At 39.4% G+C, this 23036-nt stretch overlaps 1 protein-coding gene across 3 annotated transcripts in view; it reads right to left on the bottom strand.

Moving 5' to 3' along the window:
• Nucleotides 1-23036, bottom strand: part of MICU1 (mitochondrial calcium uptake 1) — a 524563-nt gene that overhangs the window by 278342 nt on the left and 223185 nt on the right. For all 3 annotated transcript variants that reach the window (XM_073596557.1, XM_073596558.1, XM_073596556.1), the window contains one exon: nucleotides 20608-20651. In XM_073596557.1, the coding sequence (XP_073452658.1) occupies nucleotides 20608-20651 (44 nt within the window). The remainder of the gene's footprint in view (nucleotides 1-20607; nucleotides 20652-23036) is intronic.

The following is a 23036-nucleotide window of genomic DNA, read 5'->3' as shown; positions in this document are numbered from 1 at the left end:
ATTAACCTTTTCCCACCCCCAGTTTCTCAGTTTGAGGGTCCTGGGTAATGGAGGGGAACCTGTCGCATTTTGTCCCACACTGGGATGCGATTAAAGCCGCTAACCTTTTTTTTTTCCCCACACATTTCATGGCTGGGGAAAAAACCTTTTTTTAGTAAAATAGACAGGGGCTGTAGTGCTGAAAACAATTGCTAACATTTCATGGACCCGATGCTCACTCTGACCAGCCACCCCCTTTCAGGGGAGGATGCCATTGTAGAGATGAGTAGGCTTTCCAGAGCTTGAGGGAGACCCTTTCAGCCCTTTTTTGGGGGCGTTTCAACGCCCTCTTCTGACTATAGCCCAATGCACAAATGCAGAGGTACTACCAGAATAAATCGCATCTACTGCTTGAGCAAAAGTCCAGCCACTGCTGGTGCTTTTTAACGTTCAGCCTGATGCTTTTAGTAAATGTGCCAAGAGAATGCCTGTGTCACCAACCTCTTAGATACCCCTTTTTGCTCTTTGTCCCTCCGACATCTGCAGCCAGCCAAATGGAGCTTTTAAACAAACTCCCGCGCTGAACGTTGCAGGACACCAATGCTGCGCTAAGCCCAGCCCCCTTCCATCACATCACGCCCCCCACCCCTCTTTTTTCGAAAGAGGGGTATCCCACGCAAACACGGGCCACTGATCCGATGGGACGCGATTGGTCTTTGTGTGGGGAGGGAAATGCCGAGGAGGAGACCTGAGACCGGCCGCCGTGCAGGGGCAGAGAAACAAAGTGGCATCGCAGAACGTTTTTAGGCTTCCCCATTTCTAAGAAGAGGGGAAGCTTGGACCACGTGGGGGTGATTCAGTGAAGAAAACCCCCCCAATCTTACCGGAGGTCTGAGCTGCTCACCGGAGGGAAGCCTGCTGTTTCTGCTGCACAGCGTGATCTTTGAGGAAAGCATGGCAAGGTACGTGCTCTATACAGCCCCCAGTGGTAACTCTTAGGCATTACAACATTAACTTTTTTAAAGGAGGCATTTCACAAGAAAAATTATTTCTTTTTTTTTTTTTTTTTTAATTTCTTAGAACTCTCCGCTTAACTTTCCCACTGCAGGGTTCTCTGTGGTAACCAATTCTTCACCCATCACAGTGGGCTCCGTTACCAAACCTGCAGGAACCGGAGACCCTCGGGAACCTACACTCCTGGACCTGTAAAGCACCCCACCAGTAAAACTTTATGGCTGAAAAAAACAAAGCTCTGTATACCCGGGTCCAGCTCTCTAAAAAGAGAAGCGTTACAGGCAAAACCTCGTTTCTTCAGACACGAGGCCCCGGTACCATTCAATTAGGCCTACAAAAGACACTTTAATGGATTCGGTTGCATAGCTTGCCCCAGCAAAGGAATTTTCCAGTGGAGCTCAGCACAGCACATCTTTACTCGTGACCAACACCTAAGACACTGGCGAAAAAACTAAGGTACTCCCAGTAGTGGGAGGGGTTATATAGGGAGTGGACTTCCTGTCTTAGGGTGTGCCAGTGTCCATCACCTGAAGGTGGCCTATAACCCACATAGTAACTACTATGGCTCTGTATCCCATGATGTATGATAAGAAAATACATTTCTGCAGCTCACAATGAAATGCCTGCACCACACTGCCCCAGCTATAGATTTGCAGGGTGCCTTCTCCAGAGTGCACGTTTCAGCTTTTTACATAGATTTTCAATGTAATTCAGATCGTAGCTCATAAAAAGCCCACTTCAGAATAGTGTGTTTTCTTTTAGACATTCTTGGGTGCTTTTATCCTTGTATTTTGAGATATTATCCTGTTGGAAGACCCATGACCTGTGACTGACACTGGGCAGTACACTTCACCCCAGAATTCCTTGGTTGTCCATTGTGCCCTACACAGATTAAAAAAGGTTCTGACTGGCAGATGCAGCATAACAGCACCAACATTTAACTGAGCCTCTTCCATGTTTCACAGAATGTATGGTGTTCTTTTATTTCTTTTTTTTTTTTACTTTTTTAAATTTTTTAAAATAATTTTTACTAAACTTTTTCAAAAGTATATAACACTGTGTCAGCAACTTGAAAACTGCAACGCTTGTCTGATGTTACCGGTCTGCAGTGGTCAGGACCTACCAAAAGTGGCCCAAAGAAGGAAAATCAGCGAACAAGCAGCAGGGTCATGGGTGACCAAGGCTCACTGATGCATGTAGGGGCAAAGGCTGGCCCATTCAGTCCAATTCAATAGAAGAGCTACTGTAGCTCAAATTGCTAAAAAAGTTAATGCTGGTTCTGAAAGGTGTCCAAACAGCAGTTTTTTTGCATTTGGGGCTGTGTGGCCACAGACCGGTCAGGGTGCCCAAGCTAACCCGTGTCCACAGCCAAAAGCACCTACAATAGTCACATGAACATCAGAACTGGGCCACAGAGCAATGGAAGAAGGTGGCCTGGTCTGATGTATCAAGTTTTCTTTCACATTATTTTTAATAAAATACTTAGATATATTTCACTATTGGAGTATGTTCTATCACTTATGGATTCTGATGATGTCACATTGGGAGCAGAGGCGGTGTTCCTTTTTTTGAATCTATATGGGGCATTGTACCACATATATATGCACATATTGACCTCTAGACTGCGAAGTCCTACTGTCTGGTAAGCCTTCCTGTTTTCAGTGCGGTGGTGGTGTTTTATTTCTTGGTCACAAAAGGTTCACTTGCATTGTGGGACATCCTTTATTCATTACAGTCAGGGGGTCTCACTTGCAACAGTGTCAAATTATGTAATTTATTCAAAAAGAGTGCATTTAAGTAGTTTCACCACTGGCAAGGTCGCGTTTGTACACAATAATGAAATATGACTTGCAGCGCTAGCCTCACTAAACTCAATTCACATAAAAATAATCAATAGATATAAAAATAATGGTGAAAAAAACTGTAAATAGTAAACAGAATTATGTGAAAATGAAGGAAAAATCATAATTCCAACAAGTGAAATAATGTGCAAAACAAAGTTCACATATGAAGTGGTAGATAACCAAAATACCGTGAACAATCCGTAAATATAGGTGCACAACAAAATAATTATGTCCCGACTCCCAACCAAGGCACGTCCACAAGGTGCGCACACTCCTTTAAATTACACACTGTGAAGTGCAGCCCGATTACTAGGGTCACTCCAACCTGCTCGCCTGCATAATAGGACCTCTACAGGGAAATGAGGTCTAACACACTTGTATCCCCACAGGGATGAAAAACTGCTCAATCATCCAAATCAAGAGTTGTTTTTAGGTCTTCCAGAACAAAGACTCCTCTGCATAATACTTACCACTAACAACTATGCACCCACATGAAAGAGAAAAATAATCATAGTGTTCTCTGAATGCTTTATTTAGCAGTAGGTATTAAGAACACTCACAAGCACATTTTAAACCTATTATATGTGAACCAATTGGATGGCACTAATTGCACAGCTCACCACAACTCTTATGGATTCTGAGCACTCATTAGCATGATGGCGTCACTAAATTCGCATTCTACATCCATTTACACATATCGTCTTGCAACAGGACTACTTCTTCAGAAAATATATTTTGTTTTTTTCACCATCATTTCTATAGCACTTGATCAAATTAATTTTGGTGAATTGAGTTTAGTGAGGGTGGCGCTGCCCTATATTTTGGTATTGGTGCACACTGAGGTGGAAAGTTATCACTTCCAAGTGCTAGCTTGCTCCCTGGTGTGATTGTGATAATTGCCCAAATGTTATTTCAGGTTGTGCACAATAATTAGAACCTTCTTAAGGAGCATTCAGGTGGAACCCACCTTCTTTAAATCAGATATCTGGGGTCTGGTGCTCCCTTTGCTATTGAGTGTGTGGCGTTATGACAGGTTCAATGTAGCTCTCTAAAGCCCCGAGAAGAAATTTGTGAATGCCTAGGAGTCTGGAGAGGGATTTAAAAAAGTTGGCCAAATTATATGAAATTGATCATTCCACTGTAAGAAACATTATTTATAAGTGGTATAGACTTCAAGCGAATGCTAATATATCCAGGACTAGCTAACCCAGCAAATGTAACTCCAGAGCTAACCAGCTAATGCAATGGTAGTCTCCAAGAACTGTAAAATTTCAATGGGGAATCTGCATCACTTACAAAAGTTGGTTTCAAAGTGCATACATCTACAATCAAAAAGAGAATGCACCAATTTAATTGCATGGAAGGTGTGCAAGAAAAAAAAGCACTGTGGTCCAAAAAAAAAAAAAAAAAAAAAACCATGAAAGCAAGACTACAGTTTGCCTTTGAATAGCCAGGAAAATACCAGGCCTTTAGGGACAATGTGCAGGGGATTGTTTAAAGATGGAGTTACTTAGTCACAACATTAACATAACAGTAACATTAGGCATGCATGACCCAAACTGAACCTCATGCCAAAGCAAGGCAGTTGAAATATAATGGTTGCGGTTGCGTTGCTGCTTTAGGAGGAGTCATGTCAGCTATGAATTCTGTGTCATGTCAAAGTGAGCTTTATGAGAATGCGGGGACATCTTTATGAAAGTTGAAGTAAAACCAGAAACTGATCTTTAACACAAAATTAACCTGAAGCACAATGGTAAATCCACAAAGGAAAGGCTCCGAAAGAAGAAATTGGGGGTTACAAACTGGTCTAGTCAAAGCCCTGATTTGATTCTGATTGAAGTGATGTGGGGCAATTTCAAAGGAGCAACTCATGAAAGGAAACCCATAAACATTGTGCAAGTGAAGGCAATCAGTCACTATTAATAATTGGTGGGCAGTTGTGCAAAACACTTACAATACGTCATCTTAGTTGAAGGGGCCAATACCAGCTTTTGAGGTCATCCATTGATATTTATGTTATTTTTTATATAAATGTTTGAATTCACTTTGCACTTTAAAAGGTTATCGCCTTACAAAATCTAATCTTTGCCTGTTTAAATATGCTGAAAATGTCAACAATTTTCACTGAGTGTTTTAAGGCAGGGTGGCTGCAAGATAGCAGTTTGCTTTGATTATAAAGCTAGGTCAAACACATACATTTGATATTATCTCTCAAAGTAAAGAAATAACCCATTTGGCTATAAATAAGGAACTCTCACGAACTAGAATTTAAACGTGGATGTGGATTACACACCATTTAAATTAGATAAACTAAACCTGGTGACTATTGTGATGGAGATGATTGTGAAAGAAGGTAGCTCCAAAATCACTAAATATCTCTTCACCACAATGGCATAAAAAGAAAAGCTATACATTTGTCTATCCAACAAAGTAGCTCTCAGTTACCTGAGTGATCTTTTATCACCTCTACAGAAGATTGTTAAAATGACTAAAAATATATAACCTTAGCTTTCCAATGAAATGCAATTTCTTACAGAATACAGAAATAAACCTGTTTAATTGCTGACAAAGCCTAGACCTAGAAAGGTGGTTTTTAAAATTCCTTGATAATGAGTGCCAGGAAAAAGGAAATATAGTTCCTGTGTTTCATATGTATGCCCTATCCATGAGCAGACAGAATAAACTGCAGTGCTAAATGCAGAAGCAGAGTGACAAGGCAGATTAAACATGGGTAATGGGCCACCAAGAGAATCAATACCATTTCAACTTCCCTGCAGCTACACAAAGCCAGAGAGCTGAATGTTATTCAACATTGCTGGCCAATAGGAACATCTAATAATGTCAGATGAAGAGTTTATTGGGAAAACAATTAACACATATACAATTGATTATTCACACAGCTGGTCTTTGTGGTGGTTGCCAGGAGAAAAACAGAATGATATGCTGCAGATTCTACTGCAATTTGAAATAATTCTGTCTAAAAGGGATATCATCTCACACTTTACCACTGGGGTTAACTACTGCTATTTAAATGACAGATACAGGATTGAAATTAAAAGGGTTAACTATATTCAATGCATATTTATAATAGTAAATAACCATATGGCACTGCTATCTATTTTGCTTTGCCTCTAACACCAAGTTATAGTCGTAGATGTGGTGGGCTGTGTTTTAGTCACCAGCTAAGAGGCACCACATAAAAATGAACTTTCTATATCAGTCAGCCATAACATTAGGTCACTGACAGATTAAATGAATAACATTGATTATCTTGTTACAATGGCATCCAAAAGTGGATGGGATATATTAAGCAGCAAGTGAACATATTGTCCCTGAAGTTGTGTGTTGAAAGAAGAAAAAAAAAGGGGTAAACGTAAGGATATGAGCAACTTTGGCAAGGGCCAATTTGTAATGGCTAGAAAATTGGGTCCAAGCAACTCTAATGCCCCGTACACACGGTCGGACTTTGTTCGGACATTCCGACAACAAAATCCTAGGATTTTTTCCGATGAATGTTGGCTCAAACTTGTCTTGCATACACACGGTCACACAAAGTTGTCGGAAAATCCGATCGTTCTGAACGCGGTGACGTAAAACACGTACGTCGGGACTATAAACGGGGCAGTAGCCAATAGCTTTCATCTCTTTATTTATTCTGAGCATGCGTGGCACTTTGTCCATCGGATTTGTGTACACACGATCGGAATTTCCGACAACGGATTTTGTTGTCGGAAAATTTTATATCCTGCTCTCAAACTTTGTGTGTGGGAAAATCCGATGGAAAATGTGTGATGGAGCCTACACATGGTCGGAATTTCCAACAACAAGGTATTATCACACATTTTCCATCGGAAAATCCGACCGTGTGTACGGGGCATTAAACTGCAGCTCTTGTCTGATATTACCAGTCCGCAGTGGTCAGGACCTACCAAAAGTGCTCCAAGGATGGAAAATCAGTGAACCGGCAGCAGGGTCATGGGCGGCCAAGGCTCATTGATGCATGTAGGGGGGTGAAGGCTGGCCCATTCAATATAATCCAATAGAAGAGTTAATAGAGCTCAAAATGCTGGTTCCGATAGAACACACAGAAAATTGTTTTTGTGAATGGGGCTTTGTAGCCACAGACTGGTCAGGGTGCCCATGCTGAACCGTGTCCACAGTTAAAAGCACCTACAATGGCCACGTGAGCATAAGAACTGCACTACATAAAGAAAGCAAGTGGCATAGGTTTAAAAGGCTCTGCTACTGGTCGCTTGGTGCCAGATACCACAACATACCTTCAAAAGACCCATTCATATCTCAGCAGGTCAGGGCTGTTTTGATGGCAAATGGGGACACTCAATATCAGGTGGGTGGTCATCATGTCATAGCTGATCTGCGTAAATTCAGCTAAAAGATAACTGACCACACAGATGTTGCAATTTTAACAACATACTTGCACACCTAAACTTCTCACCACCTAATGATGGGAGGCAATAAATCAGTTACATGATGAAAGCAGCCCCTGTGAGAGTTTTGCTAACTCCATCCTGTACACCCATACAGTATGATCTCAGGCAACTAAAAAAAAAAAAAAAAAAATGCACGGCTAGAGGAATCCTTAAAAGACATACTTCCTGTTCTCAGTCTCACTGTGCAGACACCCTGTTGAAAAGGTCACTAAAGGTAAACAAAGCAATATTCATATTGGCCTGGACCTGTGAAACCTCCCTGCTTACATTTTTTTTTTTTTTTTTACAGTACCTGTAACTTCTGGAATTTACAGTGCTCCAGGCATTACACAATGCCTTTCTTGAAGTACTACTCTAAACTATATATATATATATATATATATATATATATATACACATATACACATATACACACACACACACACACACACACACAAACATTATTCACCAAGAAACTGGAGGCCTTCCATAGAAATATAACAATTTCACAGAAGGGTCCCTCCTACAGGACAAAGAAAGGCTTCTACATGCAGAAAATTTAGGGAAGTATGAAAGTTAATTAAAGCACTTCTTTGAGGATCAGCATTATATTTTACTTTTTTTTTTTTTAAACAATTAACAGAGGAAACCCCATTTAAAGGTTGTAGTAATAAAAGGCTTAAACACTATATGACTGCTTGACAGGCGTTTACCTTATCAGCAACAATTCACAATGTATTCCAGGTTTGGTTGATTGCAATCTTAACTAGAATTTGTAGCAAGGCAATTATTTCAAATTAAAACGTCAGATATGTTTGAGGGTAGAGTTAATAAAAGAGAATAATTCCCTTTGGGTATAACACAAAATGGAATAATACATTTTGGGAAACAGGTAACTGCACATATTAAACTTTCAATATGACAAAGAGCTTATTTATTACTCATCTTACCTAAAAGTTTGCATGCTCAGGATGAGTTGGGTAAAGCATTAATGACATGAAAAATAAACAGGTAACTAAGTCAGTATTTCCTGTAGAAAATGAAAAACTTTTAACCCTTTCACTGCCAGGTCCGTGCGCCGTACGGAGCTCATATCTCCGTCTCCTATAAGCTTATAGTCACTTCAGTGACCATAAGCTTATATCAGAATTGTTCAGCAGACTCTGCTGAACAATTCTATAATGCTGATCAGCGAATTACAACCCACTGATCAGTTATTAACAGATTATGTGACCACCCTCCCACCCACGCAACCGCCTCTCTGTCCCCTGCTGCTTTCACTTAGAACTACTCCCCCCACTCTCCTCTTATCCCCTTAACCCCCCTTCTTAACCAACAGCACTGGTTATCCCCCCCTCCACCTGATATGGTTCCCCCCCAGCAAACCAGCTCCCCACAGCCACCATCATTAGTGGGCATCCCTCCTGTGATCTGTCAGCTTGGAGAGCGCGCGGGGGGGGGGGGGCACAAGGGGGCAAAGTTGGGGCTTGGTAAACATGTGTTTACCAAGCTGTACAATGGATACAGGCAGCGATTGCTGCTATATCCACTAACAGCTGATCATTGTAACCAAGAGTGTTACAATGTATCAGACTGACATTTTATGAATGAATGGAATCTCTATACAGATTCCATTCACTCATGTAAAGTGCTACAGAGAAAGGCACTCTCGTCGGTCCCTTTCTCTGTCTCAATAAAAGTGATATGGGGGTCTGTTTAGACTTCTGATATCTCACCAAAGACCCCCCCAAAGAAAACATAAAAAATAAAAAAACTAACTATAAAATGTAAAAAGAAAAAAAAAAAAAAAAAATAGTAAGACCCCCAGGGTCTGCCCGCACTTCCCTCTCCATGCTGACGGTTGTCCCCACCCCCGCCCCCCGCACTCACCCCCCACGGTGATGGTACCCCCCTCCCCCCCGCACTTACCCATGTTGTGTTTATGTACAATATTAATGATTTTAGTGTATTTTTAGCGAAAATTTTGATAATGATAAACATTTGCGCAAATATCGCGCTGCCTTAAAAATCAGTAGCACCTTCTTTTTATTCTACTGGCCATGTGCTTTCAGAAAATGTATAGTTTGGGGGGTCTTTTACAAATTCTGAAAGCTGTAAGTGAAAAATGAAAACCTCCAGATTTTTAGAGAATTTTTGGGTACGTTTTATTTTTACCATTTTGCAAAAAAGTGCAATTTAAAATTTACAAATATTTGTTATTCATTAAGGCCATACAGGTTAAAGTGGATGTAAACCCCAAAAAATGTTTTTAATTAAGACTCATATCTGTTACAGGAGAGGGTGTCATCTGTACCCAGTCTTGCCACGAAGAGTTAATCCAGCTCTGCGCAATCCTCTTATCTTTCTTCAGTAAGATGAGAACAGACACACAGAGAAATAGGTGTCCTTCTTCCCCTTGCTGAGTGTGACAGGTGATTTCCTTATCTCGTGCACAAGTGTGAGAGAGGCATTCTGTGTACTTCACATCCCCCAGCTCTCCGAAAATCGGCTGCTCCACACGTTAGCATGTTGGGGCATGCTGACGTTATGTGGTGACTTTCCTGGGTTTTGACTGGATGTTAGTGATCATGGGGCATAATCCACAAAACCAGCATTAGTTCAGTGTAAGAAATATCAATGCCTGGCCAAGAGGAGTGTAGATTTGGGCGGGGAGTCTACTGACATCACAACTCCACCCACCGAGACCTGGACAACAGACCCGCTCACAGAATCTGGAGTATTGCAGGGCTCCAAACAGCTAAAGGGGAGATATTTGACAGGTAAGGATACATGCAGGAGGCATGTATATCCTTATAGATCAGCACTATGTAAGTAATTTAGAAATGATGAGTGGGTTTATATTCAATTTAAGCTTTTATATTTAGTAGGGATTCAGCAGAAATTTTGTAAAAAATTTTTATCTGCTACTAATGGTTTTAGAGTATTTTTTGAGAATATATTGGTTTGATAAACATTTGCACAAATACCACGGGGTCTAAAAAATCAGTAGCACATTCATTTTATTCTAGCGGTCAAATGCTTTAAGAAAATATATGGTTTTGGGGGTCTTTTGCAAATTCTGAAAGCTGTAAGGGAAAAATGAAAACCTTCAGATTGTTAGAGAAATTTGGATATTTACATCTTTGAGTAGGTTCAATTTTCACCATTTTGCAAAAAGGTGCAATGTAAAAATTACAAATATTTGTTATTTATTATTAACTCAATACAGGTTAAGCTTTTATATTTAGTAGGAATTTTGTAAAATTTGCTGTGTATTTATCTGCTAAAAATGATTTTAGTGCATTTTTAGTAAAAATATTGTTTGATAAACATTTGCGCAAATATCGTGGGACCTTAGAAATCAGTAGCACCTTCTTTTTATTCTACTGGTCATGTGCTTTCAGAAAATATATATGGTTTGGGGGATCTTTTACAAACTTTGAAAGCTATAAGTGAAAAATAAAAAACAAAGGAAAAATTGCAAAAATGGCCTGGCCACCTGAGGGTAAAAATGGAACACAGGGCCTGGCAAGCGAAAGGGTTAATATCACTATAATGAAAATGTACTGTGGGATACAGTATATAATAGTACAATAACCACTAGGTAGAGATAAGCTGTAGGAAACAGTGATGAATGAAAACCAGGTCTGAACTTATTGGGTCACTTGCAATTTTATTTTTGCTTGATTCAAGAAGAAAATGGCCAGTCAGACTAGATTTTTTTTTACTCTTTGATGATGGTCAATGAAATAAGAGTAGGTCATTTTTTCACTGTGGAAAAAGAAATGTATTAATTACGCAGGTGAAGAGTTGTGATAAATCAAAAAAGCAGCTGGCAATCACACAAAACACTTTGTGTAAAAACATAAAAAAACAAAAGACTGCTGCACTAATAACTTGTGAACAATACAACTAAATAATGGTGATTAGTCCATAAAGTGTCCAAACGTGAAGAATCCTTGAAATCGTCTCTTGGGGTGATAGATGACTAAAACATAAAGTGCACCTTCCATCATGAAAATAAAAGATGTGCCCTTACCGGATAGCTAGACTCTACGTTATGGGAGCCTAGTAAGACAGATTCACACAACACTGAAGATCCATCCATTGGAAACAAACAAAAATGGTGTTTAAGTCAGCCTTGCTGGTTTCTCCCTTTCCTTTAAATCTCTGATGGGAGTCCGAGGCGAGACATACAGCTAAACCCAGGCTGATTCCTAGAAAATAAGCTTCTTTTCTTAAAGGAGAGAACAAACTCCTCAGTCCTCTTGCTTGGAATCTTAGAAGCTGTTATGTCTATAGCTGATACCTCCAGCTTGCATTGCCCTCTACTCATTTCTGTAGAAACATCTCACTCCTATTTATCACAGGCTTATCTTTCTTACAACTCCAGCCAATCCTCCAGGGATGGATATCTCCTCTCTTATCCTTGGATATGGTTTTCACATGAACCACATGAAATAGAAAGGCAACTGCATAGTGCTCTCTGTATAACTCATTAAAATGCCCCCATAAAATTGCACTTACAAGAAGTTAAATAAAAAACAGCATTTCTTAATATCTTGCTTGTGAGCTCACCACATCACTCAGGCTCTCAGTGATCATGTAACGATTCAGGGCTGGGCTCCTCCCTCCTATACACATTTCACCAACATGAAGAAGCTATCCTATTGGAGACATGCGTCAGTATAGGAGGGAGGAGCCCAGCCCTAAATCGTTACGTGATCACTGATAGCCTGATGTGTGTAAGTGTGCCTGGTGTGGTGAGCTCAAGACCGATATATTAAGAAATGCTGTTTTTTATTTAACTTCTTGTAAGTGCAATTTTATGGGGGTATTTTAATAAATGATTTATACAGAGAGCACTATGCAGTTGCCTTTCTATTTTGTGTGGTCCATGTGAAAAGCTTTTGAGAGAGGAAAACCATATCCAAGGATAAAAGAGGAGATATCCATCCCAGAGGGATTGGCTGGAGTTGTAAGAAAGATAAGCTAGTAATTAATAGGAGTGAGATGTTTGTACAGATATGAGGAGTAGAGGGCAATGCCAGCTGAAGGCCTTGAGGTATCAGCTATAGACATAACAGCTTCCACGATTCCAAGCAAGAGGACTGAGGAGTTTGTTCTCTCCTCCAAGAAAAGAAGCTTATTTTCTAGGAATCGGCCTGGGTTTAGCAGTACGTCTCGCCTTGGCCTCCCGTCAGAGATTTAAAGGAAAGTGAGAAACCAGCAAGGCTGACTTGAATGACATTTTCGTTTGTTTCCAATGGATGGCTCTTCAGTGATGTGTAAATATATGTCTTACTAGGCTCCTCTAACGTGGAGTCCAGCTATCCAATAAGGGCACATCTTTTATTTTCACGGTGGAAGATTCAGTTTGGATATTTCTGTCATCTATCACCCAAGAGACACGATTTAAAAGGATTCTTCATTTTTTTGACACTATGGACTAATCATTATTTAGTTATTATACTGTTCCCAAGTTATCAGCGTGGCAATCTTGATTTAGATTTTTTTACACTGGCCTTGGTAAACTAAAGTGGAATGGACACCAGTTCAAACAGATGCTCTCTACTTTGGGAGTCTTGGCATACATACGGAAGAGCAAAGTCCAGCTGATGACTTACAGTGATTTTCAGCAGTATAAAACAAGCTTTAGGTGTAAAAACAATATTTTCCATTAGCAGGGAATTTATCAATAGTGACACTTTCAATACAGTCCAAAAAACGATTTTTTTAGTAAAACCTACATTCAAAGGTTTCTTATCTTTCATGTGCCATTATCAATACAGAATAGATAAATATTAATTGCCATTTCTTAAGCGGTATGTGACTGCATTTATTAGAAAACCAGCATTTAAATCCCAAGAGAAAATGTAACTTTTAAACATAATTCAATATTTATCTAAGTTCCTAAATTTTTTTTCTTTAGTTTTATTTTAAGTGTATTTTGAACAACTGGTTTGACATAATACACAAAGGAAGAAAAGGTTTGAGCAGGCAAGATCAGTAATTAGCCTGTAATGCGCTCTGATAAAAGAGATGCAGCTTACATTTCTAATAAGAAACCTGAGGTTCTCCTGCTAACTCAGGGGAGGAGAAGCATGTAAATGTTAATGAGGACCAAAGCATTCTTCGCGCTAGTTCAAGGACAATCTCTGCATGGTACTGCAGAGTCAGATGTGGGTTACAGATTTAACAGCTCAAGTTTGCTTCAAAGTCTTTGAGAAAAAAAGCTGAAGATCAATTCAACTTTCCTAGGACAACAAGATCTATTTTCACCAACAGCCTAGTACACAACCTTGAGACAAAGTGCCATTTAGGTGACTAATACCTAGAAAAGAATGTGTTGAAACATTCCATAAAAACAACTTAATGAATGAGGATTTTAGAAAAGTCTTCGTTTTACGTCAGGCACAAAAAAATGCAATCATTTATGAATTATCTATATAGCAAACGGTTTAAGTTCTTAGTACATTTCATTTTAAATGACTGCATGCTTCAAAACTACATTGTGTCAATATATCATAGAATTGGAGATTTGTTTTATACAAGATAGTACAACATAATAATTATTATGATGCAAACAAGCTGGAACACCGCAAATGCCATGTAAGGCCATGACTGAGGAGACTTAAAATTAAAACATACAAATAAATCTTTAAAGTGTTGAGTACTGGGAAAAAAACAGTGAGGTGATCTGAAGACCATTTCCAACACAATGACCACTGAATAACAATTGAATGATTATGACGACACTAACAGCTCAAATCCAATGTAACTGCAGTTAATAGTTATTGCATGAATAATGTCTGTGGCACTGATTGGCAACCAAGTAGATCTCCTTCACCGCATTGTAAGCGTTGAATAGTACATTTTTATTTTGTACTGTGGTCTTGGGTTTTTATGTACATAGTACATTTTAATGGTCAGACCTAAATCTGTAGCTCTTCTCCAGCTGTGTCCATTTACCCCACATTGGCACTAAATGTCCATTATAAGTCCATTAAATTATTATTTGTGCAAGTATTTGTCATTTTCAAAATAGGGCAGAGACGAAGCAAAGAGTCCTTACCCTAGACTGGAGTACAACTGGATGAGGTCATGGTCAAGCAGGAACTGAGTGTTCTGATAGATCATAGACTTAAAATGGTTGTAAACTCAAGTTACACTTTAGCTCATTCTAATCTACACTGAGAAGGCTGCTGATCAGTGTCTGTGAAACGTAACTTACTTGTATAGTCTCCTCGGAATCCTTCCTGCAAGGTTTAAAGGACGTCACCAGCGCATTGTGCAGGCCACAATTTCAGGCACGGCATGCTGTGTGCAGCGTTTCTATAGCCACAGCATGCCAGGTCATGTCCTTCCACTGAAAATGGCCCAAAAAGCAAGCATCGCGATAGTATGCCCTCCTCCTCTGCTTCCTGATTCACCCCTTGTGACTGTATAAGACGTAGCAACAGCGATCGAGACAGAGGTTTGGCTTACACATCCACACAAGAGCCAGAAATCATCAGTAAAGATGGAGCTGCCGATTCCCGGAAGATATATTTTATAAAAGGTAAAAAAAAAAGGTATTTGAAACCATTGCTTTAATAACGTTTTAAATGTGCATGGCATCTGTACAAATTGTAGAATGATATTTTTTTTTTAAAAAGAAAAGAAATCCTGGATTTACTTCCTCTTTAAAAACAGCATGCAGTTTCAAAAGAAAGCAACATTTTTTCTTGTAATTAAAGGGGTACAGACTTCAGAGAGGGAGACATAATTTTGCCTCTGTACAAAGCATTAGTAACCTCAGCTGAAATATGCAGTTCAATTTTTGTTACCAGTTCACAAAAAGAATATTGTGGAACTGGAAAAAGTACAGAAAAGAGCAAACTGAGGCATGGAGGTCCCTAGCCATGAGGAAATATTAGCTGAACTGAACGTATTCTCCCCTGGGAAGAATGAGGGGGCATGATTACTACACTGAGCAAAATTATAAACGCAACACTTTTGTGTTTGCCCCTATTTATCATGAGCTGAACTCAAGATCTACGACTTTTTCTATGTATAAAAAAGGCCTATTTCTCTCAAATATTGTTCACAAATCTGTCTAAATCTGTGTTAGAACTTCTTCATCCACCTCACAGGTGTGGCATATCAAGGTGCTGATTAGACAGCATGATTATTGCACAGGTGTGCCTTCTGTGGCCACAATAAAAGTCCACTCTAAAATGTGCAGTTTTATTGCATTGGGGGGGGCGCAGGGGGTTCAAAAACCAGTCATTATCTGGTGTGACCACCATTTGCCTGTTGCGTTTATAATTTTGCTCAGTATATATATAAATACATAATTGGTCCAAATAGCGGACTTGGTGCAAAGTCACTTTAACGTCAGGTCATTACAAAGGACAAGTGGGCATGCTTAATATCTTGAGGAAAAGAGGCATTCCCTCAATATATAAAAAATGTCTTTACAGTAAGAGATATAAAAATGTGGAATCCCTCTTTGGAAATAGTTTTGAGCAGCTTGGTTGTTTGTTTAAAAAAAAAAAAAAAGCTGGATGCATTCATAAATGCCCAGAATATATCGGGATATTAACCACTAAACATTTGCAAAACAGCCGAAAGACTACTACAGCGCGGACCTCAAATTCCGGGAGGGCGTCCATGTACGTCCTCCCGTTCTTGTGTCACCCACGTTCTTGGGACTCGGCTGATCACAGAGCAGGGTAAAGGGCCAATCAGAGCGGGCCCTTTACTACGTGCTCAGATGATCACAGAAGTAGACAGAAGCCGGTAACCAGCTTCTGTTAGAGGGACATCGGTCCCCTAAGTGCTCACCACTGCTGCAAATCCGTGCCCATCAGGGCTGCCAATCAGTGCCCATCACCGCTGCCCATCAGTGCTTCATCATCAGTGCCCACCAGTGCAGCCTATCAGTGCCTCATCAGTGCCCACCAGTGCCACCTCATCAGTGGAGAAAAATGACCTGTTTGCGAAAAAATTTAACAAAATATGAAAAACGCTTTGTTTTCTTTTTAACATTTTCTGTCTTTTTTTTTTGTTTGTTTAGCAAAATATAAAAAACCCAGTGGTGATTAAATACCACAAAAAAGAAAGCTCTATTTGTGTGAAAAAATGATAAAAATTTAATTTGGGTACAGTGTTGCATGACCACGCAATTGTCATTCAAAGTGTGAGAGCGCTGAAAGCTGGAAATTGGCCAGGTCGGGAAGGAGGTATAAGTGCCCAGTAAGCAAGTGGTTAATATGTACAGGTAATAAACGCCAGAGAATGTTGATCCAGGGAATAGCCAAATGCCTTGGAGGACCAGCAATATTTTTTTTCCCCTCCTCTTGAGCAAATTTGACCATGCTTTATAGGTTTTTTTATTGTTTACCTCTAGGTCAAATGCGTATATAGGGTTCTGCAGATGGAGGATGTTATTTATTCATTTTTTTCTACTGGCTGAACTAGTTGGATCTGTGCATTTTTTCAACCTAATTTTGTAACCATGTAACCACAATGTGCGCATACTGCAGTGAGGGGAAAAAGTATTTGATCCCCTGCTGATTTTGTGCATTTGCCCACTTACAAATAAATGAACAGTCTATAATTTTAATGGTAGGTTTATTTTAGCAGTGAGAGACAGAACAACAAAAATATCCAGAAAAACGCATTTCAAAAAAGTTATAAACTGATTTGCCTTTTAAATCAGTGAAATAAGTATTTGATCATCTATCAATCAACAAAATTTCTGGCTCCCACGTGTCTTCGATACAGTTAATGGGCTGAGATTAGGAGCACTCTTAAAGGAAATGTCCTAATTTCAGTTTGTTACCTCTATAAAAGATACCTGACCACAGAAGCAATCAGATTCCAACCTCTCCACCATGGCCAAGACCAAAGAACTGTCCAAGGATGTCAGGGACAAGATTGTAGACCTACACAAGGCTGGAATGGGCAACAAAACCATCGCCAAGCAGCTTGGTGAGAGGGTGACAACAGTTGGTGTGATTATTCGCAAATGGAAGAAACACAAAATAACTGTCAATCTCCCTCTGCAAGATCTCATCTCGTGAGGTTTCAATGATCATGAGAACAGTGAGGAATCAGCCCAGAACTACACGGGGGAATCTTGTCGATAAACTGAAGGCAACTGGGAACATAGTCACCAAGAAAACAATTTGTAACGCACTACGGTATGAAGGATTGAAATCCAGCAGCACTTGATGCTCAAGAAAGCACATGTACAGGCCCGTCTGAGGTTTGCGAATAAATATCTGAATTATTCAGAGAAGAACTGGGTGAAAGTGTTGTGGTCAGATGAGACCAAAATTTAGCTCTTTGGCATCAACTCAACTCGCCATGTTTGGAGGAGGAGGAGGAATGCTGCCTATGACCCAAAGAACACCATCCCCACCGTCAAACACAGAGGTGGAAACATTATGCTTTGGGGGTGCTTTTCTGCTAAGGGGACAAGACAACTTCACTGCATCAAAGGGATAATGGACAGGGCCATATACCGTCAAATCTTGGGCCAGGGCATTGAAAATGGGTCGTGGATGGGTATTCCAGCATGACAATGACCCAAAACATGGCCAAGGCAATAAAGAAGTGCCTAAAGAAGAAGCACATTAAGGTCCTGGAGTGGCTTAGCCAGTCTCCAAACCTTAATCCCACAGAAAATATGTGGAGGGAGCTGAAGGTTTGAGATACCAAATGTCAGCCTCAAAACCTTAATCACTTGGAGAGGATCTACAAAGAGGAGTGGGACAAATTCCCTCCTGGGATGTGTGCAAACTTGGTGGCCAACTACAAGAAACGTCTAACTTCTGTGATTGCCAACAAGAGTTTTACCACCAAGTACTAAGTCACATTTTGTGAAGGGATCAAATACTTATTTCGCGCATTAAAATGTAAATACATTTATAACTTTTTTAAATTATTTTTTCTGGATTTTGTTGTTGTTATTCTGCCTCTCACTGTTAAACTAAACCTACCATTAAAATTATAGACTGATCATTTCTTTGTCAGTGGGCAAATCTACAAAATCAGTATGGCATCAAATACTTTTTTTCCTTACCGTATATCCTTCATCTGCCTCCATACCAGATACATGGACCAGATACAACTATATGTACACCACAATTAATCTAGACTTTGAAAAGTGTAGTTTGTTCATAAGTAAAGGGCCCTCAATGAACACTCCATGAGACAAAGTTTACATCATGTGCAGTAATAACTATTGACAGCATTTATGTCCAGTTATATAAAAATATATTAAATGAAGGCTAAATTACAGATGCAAATTACCCTAAAAGCATGTTTCTAGGCTAACTAGTAACAGAGGTATGGCAACACCCAAGAAGATACTGATGAAAGAGGAAGAAAAGCCTTTGAAAGCTCTGCTTACGCAATTAGTGCAACTTCTTTAATGCAGAGCCTGGATGATGGAACAGTTTCATAGAACACAATTTGTCTTTCCAAATTAATAAAGAGCTGTCAGCATTATGTCATCAGCTTTTATCTACACAGTATCCTTGTTAGTTGATTAATATTATTCTTTTTGTAACACACCACGGGGACAAATAATTTACAAGACGTATGGCATTCAATCATTTCCTGGCAACAGTATTCATACAAAAAAATGTTAATATGTTTTCAAGTAAAATTTTTCTTTTGTAAAAGTAAAACTTGAAAGGTGTACAGTAAATGAGAAAAACACAGTATATGAGAAAAATATTCACAAACTTGTGCACACAATAAAAAGGGATACAAATATTAAGCTGTTTTGAGAGCTATAATTTGAGCATAAACATGCATCTGATTCAACTTTTCCTGCTGTCCCCCATCCACACCCCCAAAATGCTGACATTTTTGGTTTTTTTTTTTTTTTTTTTTTACAGTCCAGTCCCATCCCCTGCCTACATTCTTGCCTAGGCAAGAATGATTTGTGCCCTGCTCCTGATTATGCCTTGGATCTACAGCACATATCCCAGTAAAGGCATGGTGCTGTGTCATCAGAAAGGTGGCTACAAAAACCCAGACAAACAGTTGGCTTCAGATGACATAAGGAGAGAAGAGGGCAGCGCGGATACTGGTAAGCAGAGTGGCAGATTACATAAGATCAGTGCTAGATTTGTGGGGCAGGTGCGTATGTTAACTAAGACGTAAGATGAAACTGAAAAAAAATATCACGGAAGGGTTTCTCCACACATCTCCATATAGCATCACAGAAGTAATTTGACATTACGGCTCTATGTAGCATCATAAAGTAGTTATAACCCTGACCTCCATGCAGCCTTCATGGTAGTGTTCCTATTACATTACATCTTTTTACATCATCATGGAAGATTTATTTTCCTTGTGTCTCCATGTAGTGTTATGGATGAATTCCTGTGTTACATATCCATGAAGCAACATTTAAGAGTTCCTCACTCACATCTTCATATATCTGCATGAAAGTTCCCGTAGCATCTTCATGTAACATCATGGAAATGTTCCTACCTCAAATCCCCATGCAGCATCAAGGAAGAAATTCAACATTACACCTACATGTAGCACCATGGAAGAGATCACGGAAGACCTTCTTTAGCCAACTCCCTGCAACTTTATGGAATGATCCCTGCCTCACACCTGCTTGCATCATGGAAGAGTTCCTACCTCATGCTTCCATAAAATATTTCTAAAAAAATTCTTACCACACACCTCCATGTAGCATCGTGGAAGAGTTTCTAGCTCACATCTGGATGAAGCATATTCAAAAATATTTCTAGTTTACATTTCCCATGCACCAATATTTTTCTTATTTTTTGGGGACCATAACTGCAGGTACAACTTATACTAGAATGATGGCTTCCATTATATGTATTAAGAATTAAAATGTGTAATTTTATTTCTGAATAAAGAATTTTCTATGTGGCAATCAGATCAAAATAAACTGTTTGGGGGGGGAACCAATAGAAACAGTCCATGCTTTAAGCTTACCCTTTTTGAATACCCATACATTTGGACCATCAGTCCTTACACTGTTTCCATTAAAAAAATATATATATATCGAATTATGTAAGAATGAATACAGGGCTGCAGTAATGTGTGCCTTTTAAATGTATTACCCTCATTTAAATTTGTTCGGCTGACAAAACAAAACAAAACAAAATCATACAGCATCTAAACATATACTAGTTGCATAAGCTTGCACAAATTCTCTGTTAGATCATAGCTCATTGTCAAAATGAAGGTTTGTTTTAAGAATGAAAGGAGAAACGTTAAGCAGAACCAGCAAAAGTTAAAAACCTGAAGGCAAAATGCTGTATTTAAGTTGTCTGTTTTACTAAGGAGGTACTCACCTTGCCATCATAACGCTTTACGATAAACTGATCTAGGCCCAAATCTGTAATAAAAAAATAAAAAAATAATATGTAGTAATGCTAAAAATCAGGTAAAACTACTTCATTACATGTGCATTTAGTTACAATAACATATGCAGTGCAGCTGCATTTTGATGGATCCCCTCCACTTTTTCTTTCTTTCAAAAAAGTTATATTGGTTTTTACTTTGAGTGTGAAATCAAATGGGACACAGAGTGTACAAGCAAAACAAATATGGTTTCATCTCTTATAATGGATATAAAGAGTCTACACATCCCTGTTAAAAGGTCAGGTTTCCATGATGTAAAAAATGAGACAAAGATAAATAATTTCAGAACTTTTTCCACCTTTAATGTGACCTATAGACTGTACAACTCAATTGAAAAACAAACTGAAAACTTTTAAAGCGGCAATGTACAATCACATTATAAAATAATGTGATTGCATAAGTGTGCACACCCTCTTATAACTGGGGATGTAGCTGTGTTCAGAATTAAGCAATCACATTCAAACTCATGTTAAATAGGAGTCATTACATACCTGCCATCATTTAAAGTGCCTCTGATAAACCCCAAATAAAGTTCAGCTGTTCTAGTAGGTCCTTCCTGACATTTTCTTAGTCGCATCCTACAGCAAAAGCCATGGTCTGCAGAGAGCTTTCAAGGCATCAGATGGATCCCATTGTTAAAAGGTATCAGTCGAGAGAGGGATACAAAAGAATTTCCAAGGCATTAGGTATACCACGGAACACGGTGAAGACAGTCACCATCAAGTGGAAAAAATATGGCACAACAGCAATATTACCAAGAACTGGACGTCCCTCCAAAGTTGATGAAAGGACAAGAAGAAAACTGGTCAGGGAGGCTTGCCAAGAGGCCTGCAGCAACATTAAAGGAGCTGCAGGAATATCTGGCAAGTACTGGCTGTGTGGTACATGTGATAACAATCTCCCGTATTTTTCATATGTCTGGGCTATGGGGAAGAGTGGCAAGACGAAAGCCTTTTCTTAAGAAAAACATCCAACTAAATTTTGCAAAAACACATCTGAAGTCTCCCAAAAGCATGTGGGAAAATGTGTTATGGTCTGATGAAACCAAGGTTGAAACTTTTGACCATATTTCCAAAATATATGTTTGGCGCAAAAACAACACCGCACATCAAAAGAACTCCATACCCACAGTGAAGCATGGTGGTGGCAGCATCATGCTTTGGGGCGTTTTTTCTTTAGCTAAAACAGGGGCCTTAGTCAAGGTAGAGGGAATTATGAACAGTTCCAAATCAAATGCCAGTCAATATTGGCACAAAACCTTCAGGCTTCTGCTAGAAAGCTGAACATGAATAGGAACCTCATCTTTCAGCATGACAACAACCCAAAGCATTCATCCAAATTAACAAAGGAATGGCTTCACCAGAAGAAGACTAAAGTTTTGGAATGGCCCAGCCAGAGCCCAGACCTGAATCCAATTGAAAATCTGTGGGGTCATCTGAAGAGGGCTGTGCACAGTAGATGCCCTCGCAATCTGACAAATTTGGAGTGTTTTTGCAAAGAAGAGTGGGCAAATATTGCCAAGTCAAGATGTACTATGCTGATAGACTCATAACCAAAAAGACTGAGTGCTGTAAAAAAAAAAAAAAAAAAAAAAAATCAAAAAGGTGCTTCAACAAAGTATTAGTTTAAGTTTTTAGGTGTGTTTTTAGGTGTGCACACTTATGCAACCATATTTTATTTTTACCTCCCTCCACTTAAAAGATTTCAGTTTGTTGTTGAACTGAGTTGCACAGTTTATAGGTCACATTAACCACTTACTGACCGCCGCACGACGATGTACGTCCAAACTTTGAACGGGGATATCATTGTTATGGCAGCAGCTAGCTGCCATAACTCCGGCATCCCCGTTTTCGCGCGGCGGCCAGCTTTCAGATAAAAGTGCTCCCTGCGGCGAATTCACCGTGAGATCACTTTTATCGGTGGCGCGAGAGGGCCACCCCGCTGCGATCCGGTGCCCTCCGCCGCTTACCGGAGCCGTCGGTAGCAGCGGAGGCGATCACGTCCTTCCCTGTGGTGTGCCTGGAGATGAGTGAGGCTAAGATGGCGCCCACTCGTCTCCATGACACTGCTGGGCGGAAACGACGTCAAAACGTCACTTCCGACCACACCTCTTAAAGGCATATTTTTTTCAATGTCATTTTTTTCAATTACTTTTTTTTTTAATTGCCTTTTAGTGTAAATATGAGATCTGAGGTCTTTTTGACCCCAGATCTCATATTTAAGAGGACCTGTCATGCTTTTTTCTATTACAAGGGATGTTTACATTCCTTGTAATAGGAATAAAAGTAACACAATTAAAAAAAAAAAAAAAAAAAGTGTAAAAATAAAATAATGTAAAATAAATAATAAAAATTTAAAC

The sequence above is a fragment of the Aquarana catesbeiana genome, linkage group LG08, assembly GCF_042186555.1.
Source record: "Aquarana catesbeiana isolate 2022-GZ linkage group LG08, ASM4218655v1, whole genome shotgun sequence".
NCBI lineage: Eukaryota > Metazoa > Chordata > Amphibia > Anura > Ranidae > Aquarana > Aquarana catesbeiana.
The sequence above is the reverse complement of the archived record's forward strand: the minus strand, read 5'-3'. Positions and strand labels throughout refer to the sequence as shown.